Below are 24456 nucleotides of genomic sequence, written 5' to 3'. Positions count from 1 at the left end.
ACGGAAAGGACAATAAAGGGTTTTGTAAACATGATAAAAGAATGAATTAATGTGTTCGATATCGAGAGAGGAATTCTTGACCAACTGAGCAACTACAAGCTTTCAAGTAAAAGCCTGTTACGTGGAATTAAAGTAATTCATCTGTCTAATTACCGCGTCATGAAATCGTGAACCGGAAGTGAAATTAAAGTTCCACACAATCTCAGCACTAATTGATCGATTTTCGTTTTCAAACTCTGGTCGTTTTGTTACAGAGAAGACAGCCCATCTGGGACTTACTTGGATAGGATATTCTGTGGATCTCAAAGAAAGAGAAATTTCCTAACCCAGCCGTAGTCGAACCTCGGTCGATTATCTTGCAGACAGTCTTCTTACAGACTGAATTACCCATGCTCAAGATATTGTTATTGTCTGAAACATTTTATTTCTGTAGCCTGAAAAATTGTCTGTAATATTAATACCTCCCGAATATCTTTATTTCTATTTGGATACGTAAATGTAAGTCCTGATATTGATAAGATAAACGCATATTAACAGCTTCAGTCCTATTGCTGTCAAGGTCCGATATTCAAATCTGCACGAAAGAAGAGATCTTAAAAAATGCCTTATACTGTTCACAGAATCTTAATTTTTTTAGATTTTTATTATTTGCAATTTAGTCCGTTTTTCCGTATTTTTTTATAAATGCTCTACATAAATAATGAATTTACTTGCTTCATTGTTTAAATGTTTGTCTTTTACAAGGTTCGTGTACTGTAAATAATTTCTTTGATCTGTCGTTGAAGTTTCAAGATTGATATAATTCCTTTTTAATTGGTACAGTAACTGTACACTTCTGTTTAGTTTCTTGGGAATATTATGGACTATTTTGTTTTGATCTGCTTCTGGTGTGCACACTTAGGGAACACCCTTCCCTCCTACGTCAGTACAACTTCGTGGAATGGTTGTTCCGCCGTTGATACTGCCAGAGTTAACCTCCACGTCTGACACCAGCCAGGTCGCCGTCTAATGATGACGGCAACGATCCACCTCGTAATGGCGTCCCTGTGTGATACTTTGCTTATCTAAATGACGTTTGTTGTTCCCAACTTAAGGAACGGCTTCTACTATCACTTCTTTAGGCTTCCCTCTTGACGAGACCTGACTTCAACTACCCTTGGTAACAGAGTTCTGCGGGGAAAGCAGGGCTGTCTGCTGCCTTCATTATCAGGGAGGCATAACACCCCTCAGAGCCTCATAATTAAGATGGAGCAAAGTGATACCGTGTCTTGGTGTCCGTTTAGCACTCAGAGGTGTGTTTTCGAGTTGTATTTGTAGATGGATGGAGCTGTGGATATAAGGTGAACTCCGCATTGGTTAACTTTAGCCGTGGGTTCATTCCCAGCTTGGGTCTGTGTGTTTATATTCCAGCGTCTGTGCATTGTTTGAAAGAAACAAATGACATGGACAAACAATGCGGAAGTTTATGCGTTATTTGAAAACTGAATGACGTAGACACAGATAAAGTTTTATCGTCTACAACATGCCTTGAAATTGGTGGTGGAAATATTGAAAAATGTCTATAAAATAAGAATTGTAAATAGAGTTTTACTTTTGGGTTCAGGATATTTGAAAATATGTACATGAGCTATAAAATAGTAAATTTCATCACGATCGTTTACTCCCTTGTCTTCGAAATTCATTGTACAAAACCGTTATATTGTATCGCATTCGAGTCATGCAGTTGACAGCTGAGAAAAAAACATCCGTGTGACCTGTAGCTCTTCAGTACACGAATGGATTTGTCTTTCACATTGCATGCAAACAATAAAGAAATTGAAGATTTCTGTCTTCTGGGTTATTGCGCTGTGTAGTCTGGTCGATGTTAACCAACGTTTCAGAGGTCATACTGCCTCCGTCATCAGGGCGATGACGGAGGCAGTATGACCTCTGAAACGTTGGTTAACATCGACCAGACTACACAGCGCAATAACCCAGAAGACAGAAATCTTCATATTCACCGCTGTGAGAACCTCAAGTCTTACACAATAAAGAAATTGTGGTCAGCCATTTGAACAGTTTACTTTATGTACACTATAGTAATTTGGCAGTGGAGGGAAACTTGCTAAGGAAATCAACAGTGCTCTGTTTCAGATTAAGGACACTTTCACACCAAAAGTATTTACCATGACTGTGTTGTACATACATAACCAGGGCGTGAACTTTTGTTTTCGTTAAGTTACTGTGACAGCTTTTAAGGTTGACCAAAAAATGTCAGGACTGAATTCCTTTATTCCTGCTACGTGTTCTGTACCAAGCAGGAAGTCCTGAAACTATTTTATCACACCGCTTAAGCGGTGACTGTAAAATATCTTTTGTCTTGTGGGCGGTGACGATTTGTCATATTGTTTGTTCCGTTGTGAAATTATCTTTCGCAGTCTGAGGCGTGGGCCATGTGCCGCTTGGTCGCTGGGACCGTGGGTTCGAATCCCACTCAAGCCATGGATGTTTGTCCGCGTTTTTCTTTGTTGTGCTGTCCTGTGTACAGGTAGAGGCCTTGCGACGGGCCGATCCCTCGTCCAAGGAGTCCTACCGAATGCCTATAGATGAAGCCAACGAAAAGTTGGGACCCGCAGTGCTCAGGCACTTGAAGAACGGGTCGTTCCCAGTATCCAGTCTTGGAAACATTACGTGTGCCTGCTATCAGGTTATGATGCAAAGTTTGTTATTCAGTAAGAAAACTAAAGCTGTCCTGTACTTAAGCACTATACCAACAAGCGTATAGGGACGTGGAATTTAAGATCCACGTATTCTCGAACTCAGCACTAGATATAAATGAGGGCAGAGTTAAGTCATTGTCATGTTGCGCCCGCTTTTACTCTCAGCAAAGATTAGCTGATAGAAAGAAGGCTGGCTGGGTCCTGGTGCGGAGAAAGTTCGAGTCGTCTACATATAGGGACTGGCAATTGCAGGGTACAGCAGAGGCAGAAGGAAATAAATGTTTATGGACGATTGGTAAATGGATGGATGGGTGGATTGATGATGGTATTAATGACATAGTTTCTCTCAAAATATGTGCAGAACAGATATTATTTTGCTTCAGTTAATAATAATTCGGTAGATAATAAGCTATTTATTTCTATTTCCCCAAAGCTTCTTTCTGAAGGGGCCAACCAAACGGTAATACGCCAGACTCTTTTATGGAAGGTTTGTCATTTGAATTACGCCTAGAATATGCTCTGTACTTTGACTGGGGTTTTACATTATTTTTCTTGCTACTTATCATCTTTAAGTTGCAAAGCGTCGTTAAATGATCTGAAGGGACTGTACTTTTAAAGTAGTCACTAATGTTGAGTTGCTGCAAAGCGCCGGTTCTGTAAGTTCTTAGCAGCACGCCATTGTGGTAAGTGGTGCTGCTGGTAATTTGCTAGTGGCACAGTGAGGACTCTAAACTTTCCGTGTTCGTATTTACACCTGAGTGGCGGGCAAGAGTTTCTCTTCCCTGCAAAATCATCGGACTCTTCTCCTGGGGGGTCAGTCATTATTTCACAACTCGATACACGTGATTAGTTTGTATAATTCCTCATTCATCTCACTCCCTTTGCTTCTTCCGTTTCCATCTTCTTTCTTACCTTTATTCTTTTCCACAGTCCTTCCATGGAATGTGGAAGTAATACGTTGAAATAAGTAGCAGTTGTTCTCTTCCAGTCTTTCTCTTTTTAGTTTGTCGCACGTAATTGTCTTTCCATCTCAAATATCTGTTGCTGATAATGGATCATCGGTAAAGAATCTGCAAAATATTAAACTGACCTTGGTTGTTTTGCCTGGATTATAACAAGACGAACTGTTAGATACAAAAATTTGGTGTGACATTTAAAAAGTTGAATTTTGTATACGTTTTCGACAGATATTTTATTACAGAGAGATTTTTACAGAATGAGTGAAATTATTGCTTATATATTTTAAGCTATAAGAGGCGTATTTTAGAAATGATTAAAACTTTAATGGAAACCTTTTCTTATGTGCAAACTTATCGAGATAATATCGAAAATATATTTAGGCCCTTACATAAGGAACGCTCAAAATTAAAGTCAATGAAAGTTACATACAATCGTAGTCATGTATCGTAAATCAGAAATCTGTCAAGAGATTTATAGTGAAGTTCAGTGAGGCCCTTGAATATTGTTTCTTTAATATTAACGAAACTAACTGAAAATCAACGCGGCTGAACTGAAGTGAGTGTATATTTATCATGCCGAGTGTCATGAAAAGTGGCCATTTAATATTTGCGTCCAGACACATGGACTTACATTACGAAACTTGTAGGTACTATTTAGATTTTCTTTCAAATAATAATTCTTAAAAATTACAGAAGTCGAAGTATAACTCGGTTGATAAATTTCAGAGCGTCTGAATTACCTTTCAGCTAGATGAACTTTCCGTTTCCAGTTTGTAAGCTGAACAGGCTTTCGACCAAGTTTGTCTTTTCCAATTATCCCCTCCTCATGTCTCATCTAAGAGATGAGATGTCAAAACTGTCACATCTTCTCACATAGCTACTAGAGTGCAGCACTGCCACAGTGTTGTTCTCAACCCGTCACCTGTGTCGCTTTTTGATTAGATTCTTGTGAACATCTTGAGACACGTGTTAAGGGGATATTTTAACAAAGTAGACGTAGTCTTACGCAGTAGTTGGGACTCTGAAAGATCGTATCAACGCTTTACTTCAACACGGATTCACGGATTCACGGGTGTAATGTGCAATGTTTTGAACTCCGCCTCATTTGTAAAGTCTTTTGGCCATTCCTTTGAAAATAAGAGAAAATAATTAGACATTGTTACTTGAGGTCAGATATTTCTAGTCGACAGCAACGTTTCAGAACTATTTTCTTGAGGAAGTCAGGAGTAAATTAAATTTGGAAATGTTTGTCAACATTATGTTCAGAAACATTAGTCGTCCAATCTATCACCTAAAATCATAACATCAATAATATTCAAAGATAGTACGTATAATTTTCTGTTAAAATTTTAGGTTCTCTCTGTAAGCTTTAATGTGTGTATGCATTTTTAAATTACTTAGTTGTGTTACATTTTTAACCTACCAAACTCTTTAATTTAATCTCATTAGCAATATTAGGTGAAGAGTAAGATTCACGAATCTCTTCATGTTCTAATTTTTTATCCTATTTTGATTTCCCATTTTATTAACCGAAAATAGGCCAGTATTCTATTTAAATATTAGTATGTCTGATGTAAGAAACATTTACACTTATTATAGCTGTATTCTATTTAATCAAATAGCCTGTTTGAGTTAGTCTATTTGACTAAAACTTTAATTTCTGCTTCTTATATGGACTTTAAGGAAATAGGTTGTGAGGATGGGAAGTGGAATGAATTCAACACAATCATGTCTAATGATAGGCGCTGGTATTAACTATGTTGAACCTTCGGGTTCTGGTATCCGACAATTACATAAGTATATAGGTAAGTAAATACTCATATAAATGTATAGTTTTAATGTTGTCTTATTCTTATTCTTCTAGGGAGGAAGGCCTCTTTTTCCTGTTCCAGTTCAGAATTGATTCAGAAATAACGAATACATAGCACCAATGGTAAGTAACTGGATTTATATAGTCCTTATTTAATTAAAAATTTTCGCGCCGATGTTTGTAGAATGGATATAATATAGTCTGTAAGCCCATATCATGCAGTTCAATTATAGCTTGACTGCTGAATATTACCCATTTTAGGCTTATACTGTAATAATATAGCAGCGGTATCCTGTATGGTCCAACTTACTGTTCGAGCAATTAGATCAACAGAACATGACCTGGGGTGGTATAACCTGCCTGTAGCTATAATGATAATTCGGTAGCACAGTTTTCATACACCGCGTAGGCGCATAAGGTATCTTCCTTTTATTCATTGGGCAAGTGCGTCATATTCTTGGGCGCGTATAATGAAAATTTTACTGTTTTAGTGGTTACTTTTTTCATAAATTCTTACTGTTGTATGCATGTATGAGTTCTTCACATCACCCTTCTTATACTAACACAATTTTATTCGTGGTTCTCAATGGGAATATTTCGTTCAGTTTTGTAATGTGTCATTAATTACAAAGGCTTAAATAGGTTCGGTTAACTTAAATCGAAATCAGGGGAAGGTAAACATAATTTAAGCCCTGAAGATGCAGACATTATGTTCTCAGAAAATTTGATGCCTACTTTTAATTCTACAAGGCGTTAATACCCAGAAAACCGTGAAAACCTCAGAATTTGTCTCTGGTGTTGTTTATAGCGTGAAATCTTCATAAGTTATGCCCATACTCCGAAGACGCCGGTGTATTATCGGAGTTCTTGTTATTAGGTGTTGCGTGGAATATTCGATATGTTGCCGATATTGCGAATGAAAATGTTTTGAAGTTGGTTCTTAACGTAGCTGATTCATTTTGTCCAAATATAGGTAATACTTTCAAATTCTCGTGCAAGGTTTATGGTCACGAATGCGTTATTTTTATTAATGTTAATGTCTTAATCTGTGTTCATTCATGTGCGATTTTGGACCATTTACAGACAACTTCGCACTTCATATTTGTTCCCTATGTCGCATATCAAAACGTGTAATTTTCTTTCTGTTTATTTCTAACTTTCTCTTTAAATTACACTTTGCGGCTCAGTTAAGATCAACGAGTGACCCACGCCTCTTGTTACGATGTAGCACACTTTAACCTCTTCCCGCGTAAAGAGAAAGCGTAGTAATTCTTGTAAGAGTTTCTTAAAGAATTGTAACAAGATTAAAATTATCTTGACAGCAGGTATTTTAATAATAACGCATTACTGACTATTTTATATGAAATGAAGGCATAATAGACACGTTATGTTTGTCTGCATGATTCAGCTCCGAAGTGTTTCACCAAGTAAAAAAGGTATTTGGTACTGGGGATCTGTTCTGGTGACAAATGTCTGGTGAATTTAATGTCGACCCGTATCATTGCAGCGAGTCTGTAATCCTTTACATCAAGCGTAAACCGAACATTACTCGTTCTACTGAGATGATGATTAATTGTGTGAGAAAATGGTACATAATGTAAAAATAAACACATTCTGAAGACGTCTTTGTTTTATCTGAATTTGTGTGTATTTAACGAAATCAAAGTAAAAATTGCCTGCGTGTACTCGATATTATGTGACCATGTCCGAAATAACAGATTTGTATCTGCAATAAAATTAGTACCAGTTACGTCTACAAAATCTCAGAGAATGTGTATGAAATGTTTGTGTACTCCAGTTTGCTTTGTTATACGATAACGTTTCTTCTTCCCTTTATTCATGCGTTTGTTTTACATTTTACCCTCTGGGTAATTACTTGAAAATAAAGAATGTTAAATACTGAAGATTTCTGTCTTCTGGGTTGTTGCACTGTGTAGTCTGCTGACGGAGGCAGTATGACCTCTGAAACGTTGGTAAACATCGACCAGACTACACAGCGCAACAACCCAGAAGACAGAAATCTTCATACTCATCGCCCTGATGATGGAGGCAGTATGACCTCTGAAACGTTGGTAAACATCGACCAGACTACACAGCGCAACAACCCAGAAGACAGAAATCTTCATACTCATCGCCCTGATGATGGAGGCAGTATGACCTCTGAAACGTTGGTAAACATCGACCAGACTACACAGCGCAACAACCCAGAAGACAGAAATCTTCATACTCACCGCTGTGAAAACCTCAAATCTTACAATGTTAAATACTATTTTAATTTTTTTTTAAAAAACGAAATCATTAATTTCATTTCGTATATATTAAATAAGCTACAGGTGGAACGAAATTGACTTCGCAGGATTCTATTTTACGTAAAAATCAAAATCCAGTACAGAAGGTTGCCCTGTTACAATCAAAGTGCAACTGGTATGAAATTCTTACGGACTTTTAATTATTCGCGATCATACTGGGAACGAACTGTTCTTCAAGTGCCTGAGAACTTCGGGTCCCAATTTTTCGTTGGCTTGATCTATAGACTTTCGGTAGGACTCCTTGGACGAGATTCGCGATCATACAAGTTCATTTACATTCTTGTTTTATTGTCACTAATTAGCATTTTTCTGCTGAACATAATGAAAGAAGCGATAAATAATACACTGGAACTCTAGACTAATCGAATGTTTAAGACTGAAATCTTAAGTAATGGCCTTTTTCCTTCATGGCGCGTGGACAAAGTTGTTAAGGTCCCTGTTATGTTAAAATACATTGTCATTCTAATGCAGTAAGGGCGTTAAATTTATGAAATAATGGGCACGTGTAGTTGCTAATCCACTTGTTCAACCCGAGAGAACACAGAGGAGATTTAAAATGGAATGAAAATAAGATAAAATTAATTTGAATGCTTTTAACTTGATGTAATTATAATGACGTCAGCATACTTGCTAATTGATTTGAGACTCCCGACTCTTTCTCACGCATTGTGGTTTCCTGAATGCTGGTGACACATTGCTGAAGGCAAAGTGTAACTTCAGCGTCCAGTTAGTAGTAATGGAGGTGGTTCAAGAGGGTTTTGAGCTTGGATTTTAGCACTGTTGAAAGGCTCGCCACACAGGATGACTCACAATCATGTACACAGTCCACCGCATTTATTTTCCCCCAAATAACTGTATAACGCAATTTAACAGAATTATCCTTGAGAAGCTGATAGTCGCTCAGCGGCAAAGAAATTGCTTACCTTATCTGCAAACTGAGAATTCGTTATCGTGAGCCACTGCTCTTCTGACACTACTTCGTAAATTGTATGAAGTCTGTCCAGTATAGTGTATATTGATCTGCATGTCACCATCTGAGCTGTGGTGTGTGATATGAGTAAGTTAAAAACCCATAAGCCAGAATATATTCCTTTAAGGATCTCTACAACCCCTATTATAAATTATAACTGGATTTGATATTTTGTCATGTGAGGCCTATATAAAAATGTGGCTTATAAAACAATATTAAATCTGTTACACAATATGAAAACCAGTTTGGCCGAAATTTTTATTGTAATATTAATGCGCTACAATTTTGAACGATTTTCTTATCATGGATTCTTGGCCCTTGTGGACACGTAGGTTAATTCCATGGCTTTAGCCCTGAAGATAGGGACAGTATATTTCTCCGAAACGTTGATTATATACCTACGAGTCCATACGGTGTCTAAACTCAGAAGAAAAACATTTCATCTTCACCGCTGCAAGAACCTCAAATCTCAGTCGACCCTTGTTTTCGGAAGATACCTGTTTCGAATCTTGGAAGATATAGCTGTTGTCCCGATGTTTCTCACAGGTCTTGCCGGTCTACAGGGCAGTACTAGGATAGTAACTACAAATATAACATGAAGGCATCTTCTTAAGTCCCTATAGACCCATTGGTCATGATCATCTAACTTTGTCATTCCGCTGTATATAAAATCTCCGAGAGAATCATAATCCTTAATAACCCAAGAATCAGTCAAGTCGCATTTGACAGATATCTGATTCTGAGAATTTGTGACGTAAGAATTTAATCAAATAAGTGTAAGCAACCGTAACACATAATTGCCCCTAATCTGAAAATGGCGTCGACAAGCTCGAATTTATGTATTGGTTGTCGCATTTCTGCTTTGAAGGAAACGAATTATTGTGAATAAATTTTTGAGCATTCTGTAGCCTCAGCTACAACAACAACAACATGTATGTATCTCCCCCCTTCATTTTCCCTAACCACCATAAAAGAGTGAAACATAGGGGCCGAGATAGAATTAGAGGAGAGGCACTGTGAAATAAACTTTCGTTTTGTATGAAACACGGTTCACACCATGACATAATAAAAAGAACCAACGGAAATAGAGTTTTTTATTATTATTTTCTGTGATGAAGGCCGTGAGCGGAGGAAGAGGAAGAACGGGTATTTGTTCGCGCCAATGAGTTTGGGGGAGAACATAAAACTTTTCACAATGTGTCTTTGTGGACTTGCGGTTTCTCGATTCGTCCGTGTCATTTCAAGCACGGCGCTATATACCTAATGCTAGATTTATTTGGAGTGGTATCAGTTTCATTTCTTTTATTACACGTAGTTCAAATTCGTTATATATACACGGAGCAAATGTTCAGTGCTTTCAATTTTTTATTATGCAGTCCCGCACAACATCCGTTGTACTCCCGTACTTGAAAACATCTTACTTTATTTCGTAATACAGCAGTTCTCCTTTCTTCGTATTTTTCTACTGTTTTCTTCGCCTTATGCCTTATTCCATATCTTTATTCCTGGACGTTACGGAACACCATTACAGTGTTTTACAAAGGCTTTACCCAATTAAACCGGTAACTGGCCCCTGGTAAGCTAATGCACAGCATACATTACTGTAGTACTGTAGCTCCACGCGCTTGAAGGACCAGCATAAGAGACATTAACATGTACTGCGGGACTGCATAACATACACAATTCGAAGGCATTGAATATTCACCCTGCATGGTAAACACATTTACATACTAAAAGAACTCTCAAAAAAGTTCTGTAGTGCTCCATTTTTATTATGACGGGTTATCGTAGTGGTAGCACTCTTAGACTGTCACTGTGGAGGAACCCAGATCGAATCTCGTTAGGATTACCGGGTATCCTGCTGTTATTTCTTTCTTTGTTTTCCTATGTCTCTCCAACCAAACACTGAGATAATAATTACTCACCATTCACGGCCATATTTCCACCTCATTCGACATTGTACAAGTTCTGCAGTTAGAGGAACGTTCTTAATTGAGTGACGCGGGAATATCGTGTTAATTCGATTGACCATTAAAACAAAATTATAAACAAATATCTACAGTTAGCATATTTCAATTTAAATTTATTGAACAGATTTCTGTGTAATTATTTTGTATTGATTCCAGAAACTCGTTTATTTTATTAAGTAATTGTTCGTCGTACAAAACATTTTCATCGCGTAAAATATAGATCTGCAACTTTTATTTTATAGATATGTCGAATATTTTAAGAAATAAAACAAACGTACGTTATGGTCCTATGCAGCTTTGTATCTGTTATATCATTAGCTACGCAGGAACATATTTTTATCTGGAATAAATTAATATTAAAGTGTATAATGTATGAAAGAAAGGAAGACAATTTGTAAAATACGATTTTACACTCCTGTTACATAGGCCTATGTGATTTCTGTACGTCAGTGAGCGTGACATTAAAGGTTGTATCTCTGTAGCCTTGTGTGGGATGATATTAATTAAATTCAATAATAGACCGCGCTGTAGTAATCAACTACACAGCTGTGTTTTATCCGAACAAATCCGTTCAACCGCAAACAATAATTTAAATTTCAAATTAACTACAACTCCGCTCGAAGATGCTGTGATATCCAACGAATGTTGTTCTTACCACTTATTTGCATTTTATTTGAAGTTCTAAAACAAAAGAGTACCCTAACATGACTATAAAAACAATATTTGTACCTAAAAATGTGGAGGTAATAGATTATATCATTAGCAGTTTTACAGTTCGTACTGTTCGCTTAAAATTATTTGGTTGAGATGGGCGGAGCGTGCAGCACGAAGGGGGAAGCTGAGAGAAACATATAATATTGGCCATAAAGCCTTATATAAGAGGCCAGCCTGGAATCCTGTTAACAAATGGAAGAACATAAAAACAGTTGTTATTAGAGAAATAGGTTACGGGGAACTTAACTGACAATAATAACAAATAAGAAATAATAACTGGAATATACAAAAAAAGTTAAACGGATTATGTAGTGTGGATTGGTTTAAATTTGTCTTTCCTTTCCTTAGTTTCTTCAGGCGCGCTGTTGGATTAATACATTAACGAGGCCAGTAGCTCTTCTTCAACATATTTTTAAACTCACTCTTAATCTTATATGCCGTATAACTTACGCATTTGACAGACGTTCAATAAAACTCGGTTACGTAGACTATATGATATCTGTGTGAGATTGTTCTCTTATAAGCTTCGAACCTGCAGTTCTTGTATCAGGTTTGTTAACTACCTAACTACTTACCTAATTCTTTGTAGTGTAGATCGTCATGAGAAATTCCATGTCGTTCATCTGGTGAGGAATTTCCCCGTCTTTTATTGAAATGGAAGGTTTGTTACTGTGTTCACAAAGGCCCGCCACTGAACCGTGTATTTTGCCAGATTAATTCCGTCTAAACCCTCCTACACTATTTGTTTAAAGTCCACTATACTCTATTAGTATTCGTTGAACTACGCCCTTTCTGCTGAATGGTCTTTTGCATGGAGAGTTTCCTACAAACATTCTGTATTAATTTCTCGAAACTACATTTATATAGAATGGAAAATATGGAAGACCGCATATGGGAAGTGACATCTAGTGGCATGATGTTCAACCCCAATTTTATGGAAATACGTTTATTTGTCAAGAAAAATTGAAGGGGACAAATATTCGGTCATCGTTATAATAAAACCTCAGCTTTCCTTCTATAAGAAAGAAAGAAAGAAAGAAGACAGGCGTTGCTTTGAGGTGGGACGTCGTTTTAAGTTTATATGTAGAAAGACGGAGGACATACTTCCATATCAGGCGATCCACTTTGTCGTAAAAGTAAGAGACAGTGAAGAAGAATGTGTACTTCTTAAATAAAACGAAGATGGACGCTGTAGTTCTTTTCAAGTGAACTGTGAAGTCTCTAAGAACCGAGACTGCACAAAAGTTGGCTAACGGAACGAAACAGATAGGCTCCTATCTACTAGAAACAGATTCCATGCCGTGCTGATCCACCATAATATACATTTCGTGCGGCTTCTTAATTCTACGAAAAGCTGCACTTACTATCCGAGTGTGTAAAGTTAATACTGCTTGCATGACACAACACTGTTTCGAAATTGTGGAAGATCTTCTAACAATCTCCGACGTCTTCTCACGAACTATTTATTATGTATAGGAGATCTCTCTTTGTTCTACTGATCTACAATACAAATGGCAAGGAAATAAGGACAAGGACTTAAGAAATCTAAGACAAGTTCGTTTTTTCTAAAACAAATCTAATTTGCAAGTTGCAGTTTTTTTACTTCTTTTTTTCAATAAAATAATATTTCCATCTCGCGAATATCCACAGACAGCGTCATCTCTTGTAGCCTTATGTCCAATTAATACGTTTCCTGTCAAGAATCCCCAATTATATGGTATAGGTAGTATCATCTGTTTCGGATTAAACTAAAAATCTTATTTAGACGTAAAAATTTCTTCTCAATTTTAGCGAGCTTTAAGTTGTCCTGTTGTCACGTATTCATTGTGTATCCTAATATTTTAAATTTGTCAGTTTTTTGTAGTCTGGTTATTAATTACTGTTCTAATCTTATACAGTTTCGCCTGAGATACCACTGGATATTCTGAGTTTTAAATTGATATAACTTTCATATCTGCTTTAACAGAAGTAACGATTTCCGTATTTATCATCTGTATTCTTACAGTTCTGTATAAGCTACTAATTTTCCCAGTACCAGTTTTTGTGTCGTCTGTTGTGTCAAAGAGTCCTTTATACCTTTGTAGGCTACAAATATTTCTGGTTTGAAGGCTCTGTCGTTGCATTCTGTGGGATTTGGCCTGGCTTCCGTTCGGTCAGTCTAGGAGAGGGAGATTATCAAGAGTGTCAGGTCAGACAGTCAATAATGGCGTCTCTCAACGCCTGCACTGGTTCCATTGCGTGCAACTTCATCTGTGTAATATGAAAGTTTCGGAGAAGTAATCAAGTATTACACAGCCGAAGACAGTGACGTAATGAGGCATGTTTCTATTTAACGACGCTTTGTTATATACGTCGAGAGGAAAACGGGGAGTCGAAACATTTGTGTCTGAAGGAACGTGAAAGTACTATGTACATATCATAAGTAGGTTTTTCGATTTTTTTTGGAAAGACTGAGGAATAACATGACGAACAGGTTTTCCTGTAGTAATGTTGAACGTAACTCGCAGTAGTTAAACTTCTTTAGAGTTCAGAAATATAATTGTAGTGGTAAACCATTTGTCCATCTGCTTCAGTCGATTTGTTTCTGAAATCCTCTGAGAAAGATATATTTTCTTGAAGAATTAATTATATATAGACTAAGGTTGGCGATTATGATTGTGACAAAGATCATGACATATCGATAAATATTATTATGTTCCTTATCATTCTGTTTTGAAATTTCTCTTAACATTGTGTCAAAAGTTTGTAATAATATATAAAACTCTTTATCACAGAAGATTGCTGTCTTCTGGGTTGTTGCGTTGTGTTGTCTGGTACAAATTTATCGACGTTTTAGAGTAACTCATCTTCCTGATGTTGGAGGCAGCAACGACCTCTGAAACGTTGGTAAACGTCTACCAGACTACACGGCGCAACAGCCCAGAAGACAGCCATTTTCAGACTCACCATCGTGAAAACCTCAAGTCTTGCATCGTTACCACATGTCACTCGTTTTTATAGTGTATAGTTAACAAAATAAAATGGTGAAAAGTTCGATTCTGTTCGATTTGGCGTTTGTACTAATTATCTTTCCAGTCATTAAATTTATTTGGGCTTTGATTTTATATGCAATACATAAATTTCAAGAGCGATAAAGTAGGAAAAAGCAGAAGAATTGCACCTTTTCTCACTTATATTCGGTGTCTTAAACAGATCCAGGGCTAATTAGTTTCAATTCATTGCACAAATGTCATGAAAGGATACAAACAAATAATAAAAATATTTTACATTCAAATGAAATCTATTTTAAATAGAAAATTATCACATATTTATATGCGTTATAATAGTTATTGTTAGTATTTACTATTACAGTTTTTCATATGACTATTAACTAATGTGATTACATATATACATGTGTGACTGCTCGATAAACAATGGAGCAATCGTGTCGCTTTGAGGAACGCGATAAAAAAACGAGGTGTAGCGGAGTTTGTACTTTTTTTGAATATGAGAATTCTTAAAGACGCTGCCACTGTTATCATTACCAACATATTCCTTGCGTAAAACCTGCATTAGATTCTTCATTCGCAAAGCATGTGTAACTATTTATAAAAATCTATACTTATCGGATTTGAATTATTCTAACCCCGATTGCGAATTTGATATTAAGGACAGTTTAATATGTAGTGAAATAAAAGAAAATGTCTACATTTCACGAATTTATCAGTACTTTAAAATCTGTTTTGTTGAAGCTTTGTACGTTCTGCATACTTATAATCAGGAAATTTTAACTAATAATGAATAAATGAAAAGGTATACACATTTTACTTATACTACGCACTGTTGGACCTCGGATATACCAATAATCCTGGAATGTTGAAGCTTAGTATATGTTGCAACACTTTTTTGAATGTTTGGAATTTGACATTTTTTTGCACTTTTAAATTACAATTATGAAGCATAAGAATAAGAATAAAATAAGAATTTAGACTAAATTTATAAAGCATAATAAGAAGAATAGAATTTAAACAATAACTTTTACGATAACAAATATTATAAAACGTGTCTTTCTAAATTAAGTATAATTAATTTTGATATTTACGTTATTTATAAATAACAAATTCGAAAAGTACTGTTTCTGCTTCAGTTAATAATCTTTCTCGCTTTTGATTTCTGACTAAGGCATATTCATGTTTTCAATGGACTGTCGTCATGTTGCTCATTTTGGAGGCTGTTTACGTTACGGTAATCAGTAAGGTCCAGATCCGTGAGGTTCAGCTGTGTCTTCATATCGGATCTGCGGCTTGTATCCGTCTTGATCCGCCTCGTATTCCACGATCTGTGTCCTGCCATCGGGCAGTAGGACATGGTATGAACCGCGGGCATTCTCGTCCTGCCGATTCTCTGCATGACCGAAAACGGTGCCATATTCCCTAGCTTCTACCTCGTAAGAGAACTCGTAATTTGCGGGCTCCTGAAAACAAGAAGCGAATCTCACAGATGAGCCACATTCGAGTATACAGATCAGGCATATACAAATTACATTGCTTCCATCTGTGGTAATTGTAATTGTGATTGTTAAGTACTTTGACAGCTTAACGCGAGGATTTAACATTACTAGCACCAATTTCACTCAGATCTCACTCTAACAACCTGCTTCGTCAAAATCCATCTTGGTATTATCCTCCCGTCTACTACTCGTTCTTCTATGTGACCACTTTCCGAGAGACTCCCAGTCCAAAATTCCACGGATTATTATATTTTATCTACAGCCCATCTTAGCCTTATAGATTTCACTATCCTAACCATATAAGGGGACCTGTGCAGAAAGCGACGAATATGGTAATTATTTATTTTATTTTTCTGTATCAACAGCCAAGTGGCCAGTAATAATTATTGTATTGCACAGTATTAGCAGAATCATTATAATGAGATCAGCATTACACTTAAGTTAGGACATAAATGTGTGCAAAATTATATTTGCAAAATCGAAAAGAAAGAGACTACCTGGAAAACCTGCGCTTACATGGAAGGATAATACTGAATGGGACTGTAAATTAAATGGAATGTGAAATATTCTTCTAGCTCATGAAGGGATCCGTATTTGGATTCATTTGAACACTGCAAGAGTCTTCTGCATTCACACGTTTTTATTTATTGACCAAGTAGGAGAGTATTTGGTTCTTCAGAAGGATTATTCCCTATGGAATTATTTCTTTATCAATAATGGGTGACAGATCGGAGCAGATTTAGCTATGAGGGAGTACAGTAACACTGACTTTGGAATAAGGGCTGACTGTTTTGTTTAAAAACTATATTGTAATTAGAAATGTACAGCAAGTTTCGAAAGGAAACACGCATTTCTACTTCGTAACTTTAACTTAATTTCTATTTTAACTTGCCGTCAGAGAGTCTTCATCTCCATTCACACCTCCGAAATTTGAACCAGGGACGCGATATTGGCTGGACGGCGTAGCACTTCCGAAGCGACTTGAACTGGGGGCTCCATATTGGTTAGATGTGGCAGGGCCTCCGAATCTGCTAGAAGCATCAGGCGCACCATATTGGTTAGAAGGCGCTCCGCCAAATCTGCTAGAAGCATCAGGTGCGCCATATTGGTTAGAAGGCGCTCCGCCAAATCTGCTAGAAGCATCAGATGCGCCATATTGGTTAGAAGGCGCTCCGCCAAATCTGCTAGAAGCATCAGGTGCGCCATATTGGTTAGAAGGCGCTCCACCAAATCTGCTAGAAGCATCAGGTGCACCATATTGGTTAGAAGGCGCTCCGCCAAATCTGCTAGAAGCACCAGGTGCGCCATATTGGTTAGAAGGTGTGGGGCGTCCGAATCGACTTGAAGCATCAGGAGTGCCATATTGGTTTGAAGGTCCACTTACAATTCGGCTTGAAGCGCTAGAAGCGGAATTATGTTGACCATTTCCGAGCCGATTTGAAGCACTAGGAACTCCATATTGATTAGAAGGTTTTCTTCCAAATCGGGTTGAACCACCAGATACGCCAAACTGGTTAGTATTACCACTTCCAAACCTGCTTAAAGCTGTTGGAGTTCCTCCGAATGCTGCCGACGTCACAGATACCGAATCTTCGTCGTCGAACCGCGAGTCGTCGAGCTGGTTTGAGGGAGCAGATGGTTGGCCCGTAGATGCTGGCAAATACTGGCGGTCAGGGTAGCTTCCCTGATCCGCTGGAAGGTATTGCCGGCTCGGGGTCTGAGCTACGGTCGTAGTCCACACTACCATTGCAGTCGCAAGCAACACTATATCCTGAAATAGACAGTGTGCAATACCAGGGTTATACAGCATGTACCACGTAAAACTCAACCAATAAAACAATTACGTACTACGGCACAAAATTCAAATCAGAAACAAACCCGCTCTCTCCCAACCTCCCACTGGAGTCCAGGTCACCCGTGTTGATAGGCCGCTGCTCACGCCAGTTTGCGAACAGTCTGCAGGTTCGAAAATGGTATGTTGATGGGCAGAGCGTGTGTTTATTCTCGAACATTATTTCGAATCTAAATCGTTCGCTGCTGTTCGTGAAACATTTAGCAATGCATATCCTGACAAGTAAGGTAACAATACACCGACTGGTAACAGAATTTCGAGGCAGAAGAAGTTTCTATGTGTCGTCGAGAAGGTGATGGACATCTCATGTAAATCTGTTCTGTAAGTTCTTCGTAACCAATGACAACTAAAAACAACTCGCCTGTATTCTTATATTAACGCCACCAAAGCTTAAAAATACTTTTTTAGTTACGGATGATTTTTAAACGAAAAACCCTGAACTAAATGTGCAGGATTGAGGTAATCGTGTCTCTCAGTTAGCACGCTGAAAATTCTTAAAGGATTTACATTGAATGTCTTATTGCGTGACTAAGTTATTAGTTTTCTGACGAATTTAAGTGAATTTCAGTTTAATTTTTGTTCAAATTAGGCTATCGAATTAATCAATTAAACGATTTGTCCTTTAGAAATATTCATTTTGACATTAATTATTTTCACCAAGCGCAACTCATCAGAATTACTGGAAGTAAAATTATAGAAGCAGACAAAGATAAATTTATAAGGAAGTAGATATGGCGAAACCAGGCGTTCTTAAACCTGTTTCTTTTATACTATGACTGGAATAATTCGAATTTTCGAAATATTACGTTTTCGCGATGCGAAACATGATTTATAGAGCCTATATATTTGTGCATGTTTATTACTCTGTCCGTACCAAATTCCTTATAGTAGGTTATATTTTATATTATCATCAAATCTACCTCACGAACTTCTATAGCTTTATAGAATCTTTGGCGCGCGATCGCCTAATATATTGTGTATTTTAGCCATATGTAGGTAAAGACCTTGTGATGGTGTGATCTTCCGTATGGTAAGACCTACCACATTTGTAAGTGAAACTACAGAAGTTCTGTAATAGAGGATCACACAGGTCGAATCATGCTCCAGCGCCGTGAGGGATTATGAGACCCGGATTCAGTACTTTTGTGTTCAGTATACATGTCAGGAGTGTTAATAGACAAATTTTTAAAATGTGTTGTAAATATCACTGTAAATAGAAGTTCAAGTGTGAAGACCCGTGGCATTGATGAGAATTACTTTTACCCATCTGCGAAATACTTAATAGAATGTTATATCTTAATACCGGGCGTTCAGTTTGATTACCTCATCTGTCTGTAGCAGAAACTAAGTATTTAAGATTTGACTCATGTAATCAAGATTATTATTTATGGCCATGCATTAACCGGTCTACCTTAATCTATCAAACACAAGACTAGGTCTGCCACCCACGGACGCTCTGCGGTAGACATTACATGTGCTGAGTTGTTGATTGCCTCACAAAGCCATCATTACAATGTATTGGCAAACTTTGTCTAAATAAATGTATTAGTCGGCCCGTCTTAATTCCCGTTTTTGTAACACATCACGTCTATATCGATTAGTAAGTGTCTCACCCAACGTTATTGTCAGCCATGCATGAAGAAGCATAATTGACTGCATTAGCCCGTTAATTGTCTAGGTTACAAGTCACGATTTCACCATACATCTCCATGACAGCTCTAGGCGATGAGAAGAAGCTCGGAATATATTTGGCATGCATTATTGAACGCTGGTTGTAATAGAATAAAACACCAAATACAGAAACGTAAAGCTGAATATCGCAGTACTTTGGTCTTGAAAAACGCCACGAAATAAAACACTATAACTTTTTGCACTGACAAGAATTTAATGGTTTCAATATACGTTTACGTGATTTAGATTGACTCATATGTTATTTAACAATGCTGTTTCAACTACAGAGTTTGTATGGTGAAAGAAATAATCCGGCAGTGGTGTGAAATTAACATTTACTTTCTATGGTAGTAATTTAACGTTATATCATAAAATTCCGTTTTTTAAAACTCCATTCGTTGTCTAGTGGCGAACAGAGGTCAGTAAATTTTGGTTGGTTTTTCTAGTCACAAGAAATTCTACTTGTCAGACATTTCCTCCGCAAAAGTAAATCATGAACAACTGTTGTCGACAAACAACTTATTACAACTGACCTGCAAAATGGAGAAATGATTCACTATTATCATAAGATCGCAGCATGTTATAAGTGTTGAAACGGTCGAAATGAAACAAAGTCAAAGATTGTTCATACAGTGATAACAGAAGAACAACAGCCAATTTGCATTGCCCTCTAAACATTCGCCACCTCCCGGGCTTCAAATACGTTAGTATAGAATTACCAAAAGCCCTTTTTCCCACCGTAGTTATAAATTTATTTGTTAACATGTTTAAAGAAATCATAAAAGGCGGGAAAGGATATTATCGAAAAAGTTCAACGGTTTTTTTCACTCTCCGCCAATGATTTTACTCTCGTTACGGACAAGCAAAGGAATGCGTTAGTTGAACCCTGGTAACAAACAAGGTGGGTAATTATTGAGAGTTTGTGGAGTTGTTGATATATAAAGATTTGGAAGGAAGAAGTAGTTGTAGCTTTACAAGTAGAACTCTAGTTCATGAAGTCAGCTAGAAATTTAATTGTTGGAAAGTAAGGAAACTACTTTGTTTCATTTCAAGATATGTACACGTGGGCATTTCTGCCTTGCTCGAGGTGGAGATGAGTTAATTATGGAGTGAAAGAAGGAGACAAATATGGAAGAGAATTGCGAATATGGAACTTTCTGAAATAATTGCTGGTGTCTCCAGGCTAATATAAAAAGTTGTTTCAAAAGCAACCATATGCTCTCCACCCACGAAATTCTTCGACACAGCAAATACACGCCATTGAAATTAACGGTGTACGGTATCGAATTTTCGTTCGCTCAGCTGGTTTCCTGATTTATTTTCCGCATCTTCCTTTCATGCTGAGTTTATTAATTCTTCCAGTGGATTATAATTTAGAAAACAATGTATTTTGTATATATATTTCCGTGGTAACTAATAATTGTCATTCTTAAAAAGGAAAATATGCTTACTTTGGTTGTCAAGAGAATATAGGAAGAAGTTATTTTCATTAATAGCATCAAATTCAAAAACTGTGAACAGCTTAAATGGACATTTAGTTTACAACTATACTTTTCGCTCGTAGTGTGGGTAGGATTAATTTTGAATAAAATTTATGCTGTAAATGCGTAACTTATTGTAAGTCGATTTTAGTGCATTATTCCTGATTGATAAAAGAGGCACATGAAAACTTATGTTAGTGGGGTTATGAACTTATGTGTGGGCTCCGCAGAGGCCGCTCGGTCTGAGGCGTGGGCCATGTGCCGCTTGGTCGATGAGACCGTGGGTTCGAATCCCACGCAAGCCATGAATGTTTATCCGCGTTTTCTGTGTTGTGCTGTCCTGAGTACAGGTACAGGCCTTGCGACGGGCCGATCCCTCGTCCAAGGAGTCCTACCGAATGTCTATAGATCAAGCCAACGAAAAGTTGAGACCCGCAGTGCTCAGGCACTTGAAGAACGGGTCGTTATTATGATATGATGGTGATTATGATGAACTTATGTTTTATCTGTTCGCGCCTAATAGTTGAAATTACTTGCTAATTTGTATTTAAAGAAACTTTAACAAATGCAATGTGAACTGATATAACGCTACAGCCGTGATAATTAGGCACGTGTCTCCAAACTTTCATCAAAATCCGTTGAAGTATCTGCGGGTCAAAATATGAATGGCGAGTCATATACCTGTGAATTTATTTCTAGACAGACAGACAGACAGACAAACACATGGAAGTTGCTACACCGGAATAACGATTCTAGTTATGGATTTTAGTGAGCATGTTCCAGAATACCTTAGTGAGCTTAAGCTGGATATTGAAGAATGCATGTTGAAGGCAAGTCACTTCGTAAAAATCAAACTAAACTATACTTAACTCTGAGATTTACCTTAGTGACGGGTCAGAGATGATGCATTTAACTGTTGTATTAAGTCTCATATCTTAGGATGCTGTATCGACTACTGTAGTTACGCGACTTCAAATGACGTGTCCAGGTACTGATCATCAATACTGAATTGGGAGAGATGTGGGAGAAATAGTCGTGATCTATTTAAAATATTTAAATCTTTATTTGTCTGGAAAAGTTGAGCAAGACCATGATGAGATGGTGTCAGAATACCCTGTGACAGGCGTTCCATTTGAATTATTTATGCAATGCGCGTAAAACACGTTATCGCAAAAATAACAGGTTTTGTATTACTTTGTAGTGCTTACTTAAACCATTTACGTCTTTGCAGTATTAATGAAGTCAAAAGTCTGCAAATGACAAAGATAATCACTTAAGTACGAAAAGGTACAAGTAGAACATTATGGAACTTGTAGTGACGCCATGTAATGCAGTTTCTAGATGTAAGTAGAACCGTTGTACAGGTGTGTCAGAATTTAAAATAAAAATTAATTCATTCATAGTTTTGAAGTCTCATACAGCGCCTTCGTTTAATCTACCAGAAAGCTTACTCCACAAATTTTAAGGCTTTTATTTCTTAGAAGATGTTCGACGATGCGGACAAGTGTTTCTACTTTTCATTAGCAAATGGGACTTGCCACATTTCATTCTGTGTCCCTGCGGAAAACAGTCTTAAGGAATATCCACGTCTGAACAAGTCCCACACCTTCCTATTTTAGTCTGTAACTAAATTCATCGAGCAAAGTACTTCTTGAGAAGCTGATATTTTAGTCAGCTAGTCAAGATATTCCCCTCCTATCATGAGACTTGTGAAGGTTTATTACCTTGTTCACAATAACCCGCAGCCAGCCGAGTCCAATACATGCCCTCCAAAAGTATTCCCTTCATCAGTTTTAATATTATCCTACCATCCGTACCTAGGCCTTCTGAGTGACCTCATCTTTTCAGGATAGCCGACCAAAATTTCGTACGCATCTCCCATCTCCCCCACGAGCACTATATGCCTCTCCCATCTCATCATCCTTGATTTGATCTCCATAATAATATATGGCGAATCGTACAAATTGTGGAGCTCCTCATTATACAGATTTCACCCGCCTCCCGACATTTTAACTCTTTTAGGTCCTCCATATGTTCACCTTAGCACCCCGTTTTCTTACACCCTAAGTCCCTATTCTTCCCTTAGCGCGAGAAACCAAGTAATAGGTTTAGTTATAGTTTTGCGTTTATTAATCTGCACGTGTTTAGATAGAAGACGAGAAGACGAAGGTTATTGAGGTATATATTAATGAAAGTAATTTTACTGTTTATTAACCTTATGAAACAGAGCGTAACTGTATGTACTATCTGTTATAATAATCATTAATGCCTTATTTAATGTTATGAGTTTTGTACGAATCTCACTCTAGACAGGGATCATTGCCTTAAACAGCAGTTAAGCTTTGTAATGGTAGAATATAGTGTTTTCTTTACGGTACGGGACTCAATTCGAAAAATAAATTAAATAGGCTTGAGGTTTAAATTGTTAATTATAAATAATCACCAAATATTTGATTCATAGTTTATTCAGTTACGCTGTAATAACTATCTTCATCGTACAAAGAAATTCTAAAGAGGCTCTTCAACAGATAACAGGTACTTTATAGAACTAGTCGTACCAACAGTGTCCATTTTTAACCCTTTAAAATCGTCCAGTGGTAACTATACGTACCACCTACTTCATTAACCAGTAACTCTGTATTTTGCCCACATGATGTATTTATTTTTTTCATTTGTTTATCAGAGTAAGCAGCGATTATTTCTTTCAACAGCATCAAATAGTTGAACTTTGTAACAGTGAAGTACTGAGTTTTATTTGCAGTACGGACAGAATGAGACGAACTCGGGCTTCAAAGGGCGAAATAAAATAAAGTAAACTAAAAATGTAGAACAGTGTAGAACATGTGTGCCAGTTTCTTTCCGCCAGGCTTTCATTGATCCACTCTTTACAATCCACCGTGAGTTTGTTTTCCTTTCAGTTACAGAAAAGAGAAGTTTTCACGTACGTACCTTCCTCATTCTGGCGTGTGTAGTGTTCTTCAGGGATCGGTTTGGATGACTGAATAAAAAGTGGGATGCCTCGTGTATTTATATAGCTATCTGTTCATACAGCACGGTGCGTTGTACACATCACGACCAAGGGGCATAGTTGAGTAAAAAAGGAAGGGAACAAAAGTACTTTGGTGGTCTGAATTTCGTTCGACTTAATGACGTGATCTGTGCCGAAATGATGAGGCAGTGGGTCGCTTTCGGTTACATTGCAACATCAGAGCGTCTTAGACCCTCCAGCATTTAGCTACATGGTATTACGTAATCAAAGAACCATTAAATGTCGGCCAGCAGCCAGGCACTGCTAATGACGTCAGTTCTTCGGTGTGACACTGCCTCAGCTGTTGAGGTCAAATGTGGGTGAATCTATCCACTCGGTCTATTTAACAGCATATTGGTTATTCCTATAACATAGGAATATGTTTGTATACGGAGTGATTCAAAAGGTTAGGGCCAAACTAAAGGAGCGTATAGAGGTACTCAGAGAGAACAACTTTTGAATAGGAATCCATGTCCTCCGAAGTTATCCTGAGTCAGTCGCGGC

General features: G+C 37.4%; 2 protein-coding genes across 2 annotated transcripts in view; one reads left to right on the top strand and one right to left on the bottom strand.

The window, feature by feature from the left end:
• Positions 1–24456, top strand: part of LOC110839727 (kin of IRRE-like protein 2) — a 577271-nt gene that overhangs the window by 70958 nt on the left and 481857 nt on the right. Inside the window, exon 3 of the mRNA XM_087353933.1 lies at positions 5523–5591. The gene's annotated coding sequence lies outside the window, so the exon portion shown is untranslated. The remainder of the gene's footprint in view (positions 1–5522; positions 5592–24456) is intronic.
• Positions 14627–23964, bottom strand: LOC110839730 (uncharacterized). Its single transcript, XM_022084204.2, has 3 exons — positions 23874–23964; positions 16813–17691; positions 14627–15884 (listed from the first exon to the last, which is right to left on the bottom strand). Exons 1-3 carry the CDS (start codon positions 23880–23882, stop codon positions 15660–15662), a joined length of 1113 nt encoding a protein of 370 aa, XP_021939896.2. The 5' UTR covers positions 23883–23964; the 3' UTR covers positions 14627–15659.

Source organism: Zootermopsis nevadensis, unplaced genomic scaffold (genome assembly GCF_977971745.1).
Source record: "Zootermopsis nevadensis isolate Lab colony 2312 unplaced genomic scaffold, Znev_1.0 Znev_ptg000022l, whole genome shotgun sequence".
NCBI classification, from domain to species: domain Eukaryota; kingdom Metazoa; phylum Arthropoda; class Insecta; order Blattodea; family Termopsidae; genus Zootermopsis; species Zootermopsis nevadensis.
This window is presented reverse-complemented; position numbering and strand designations above follow the sequence as displayed.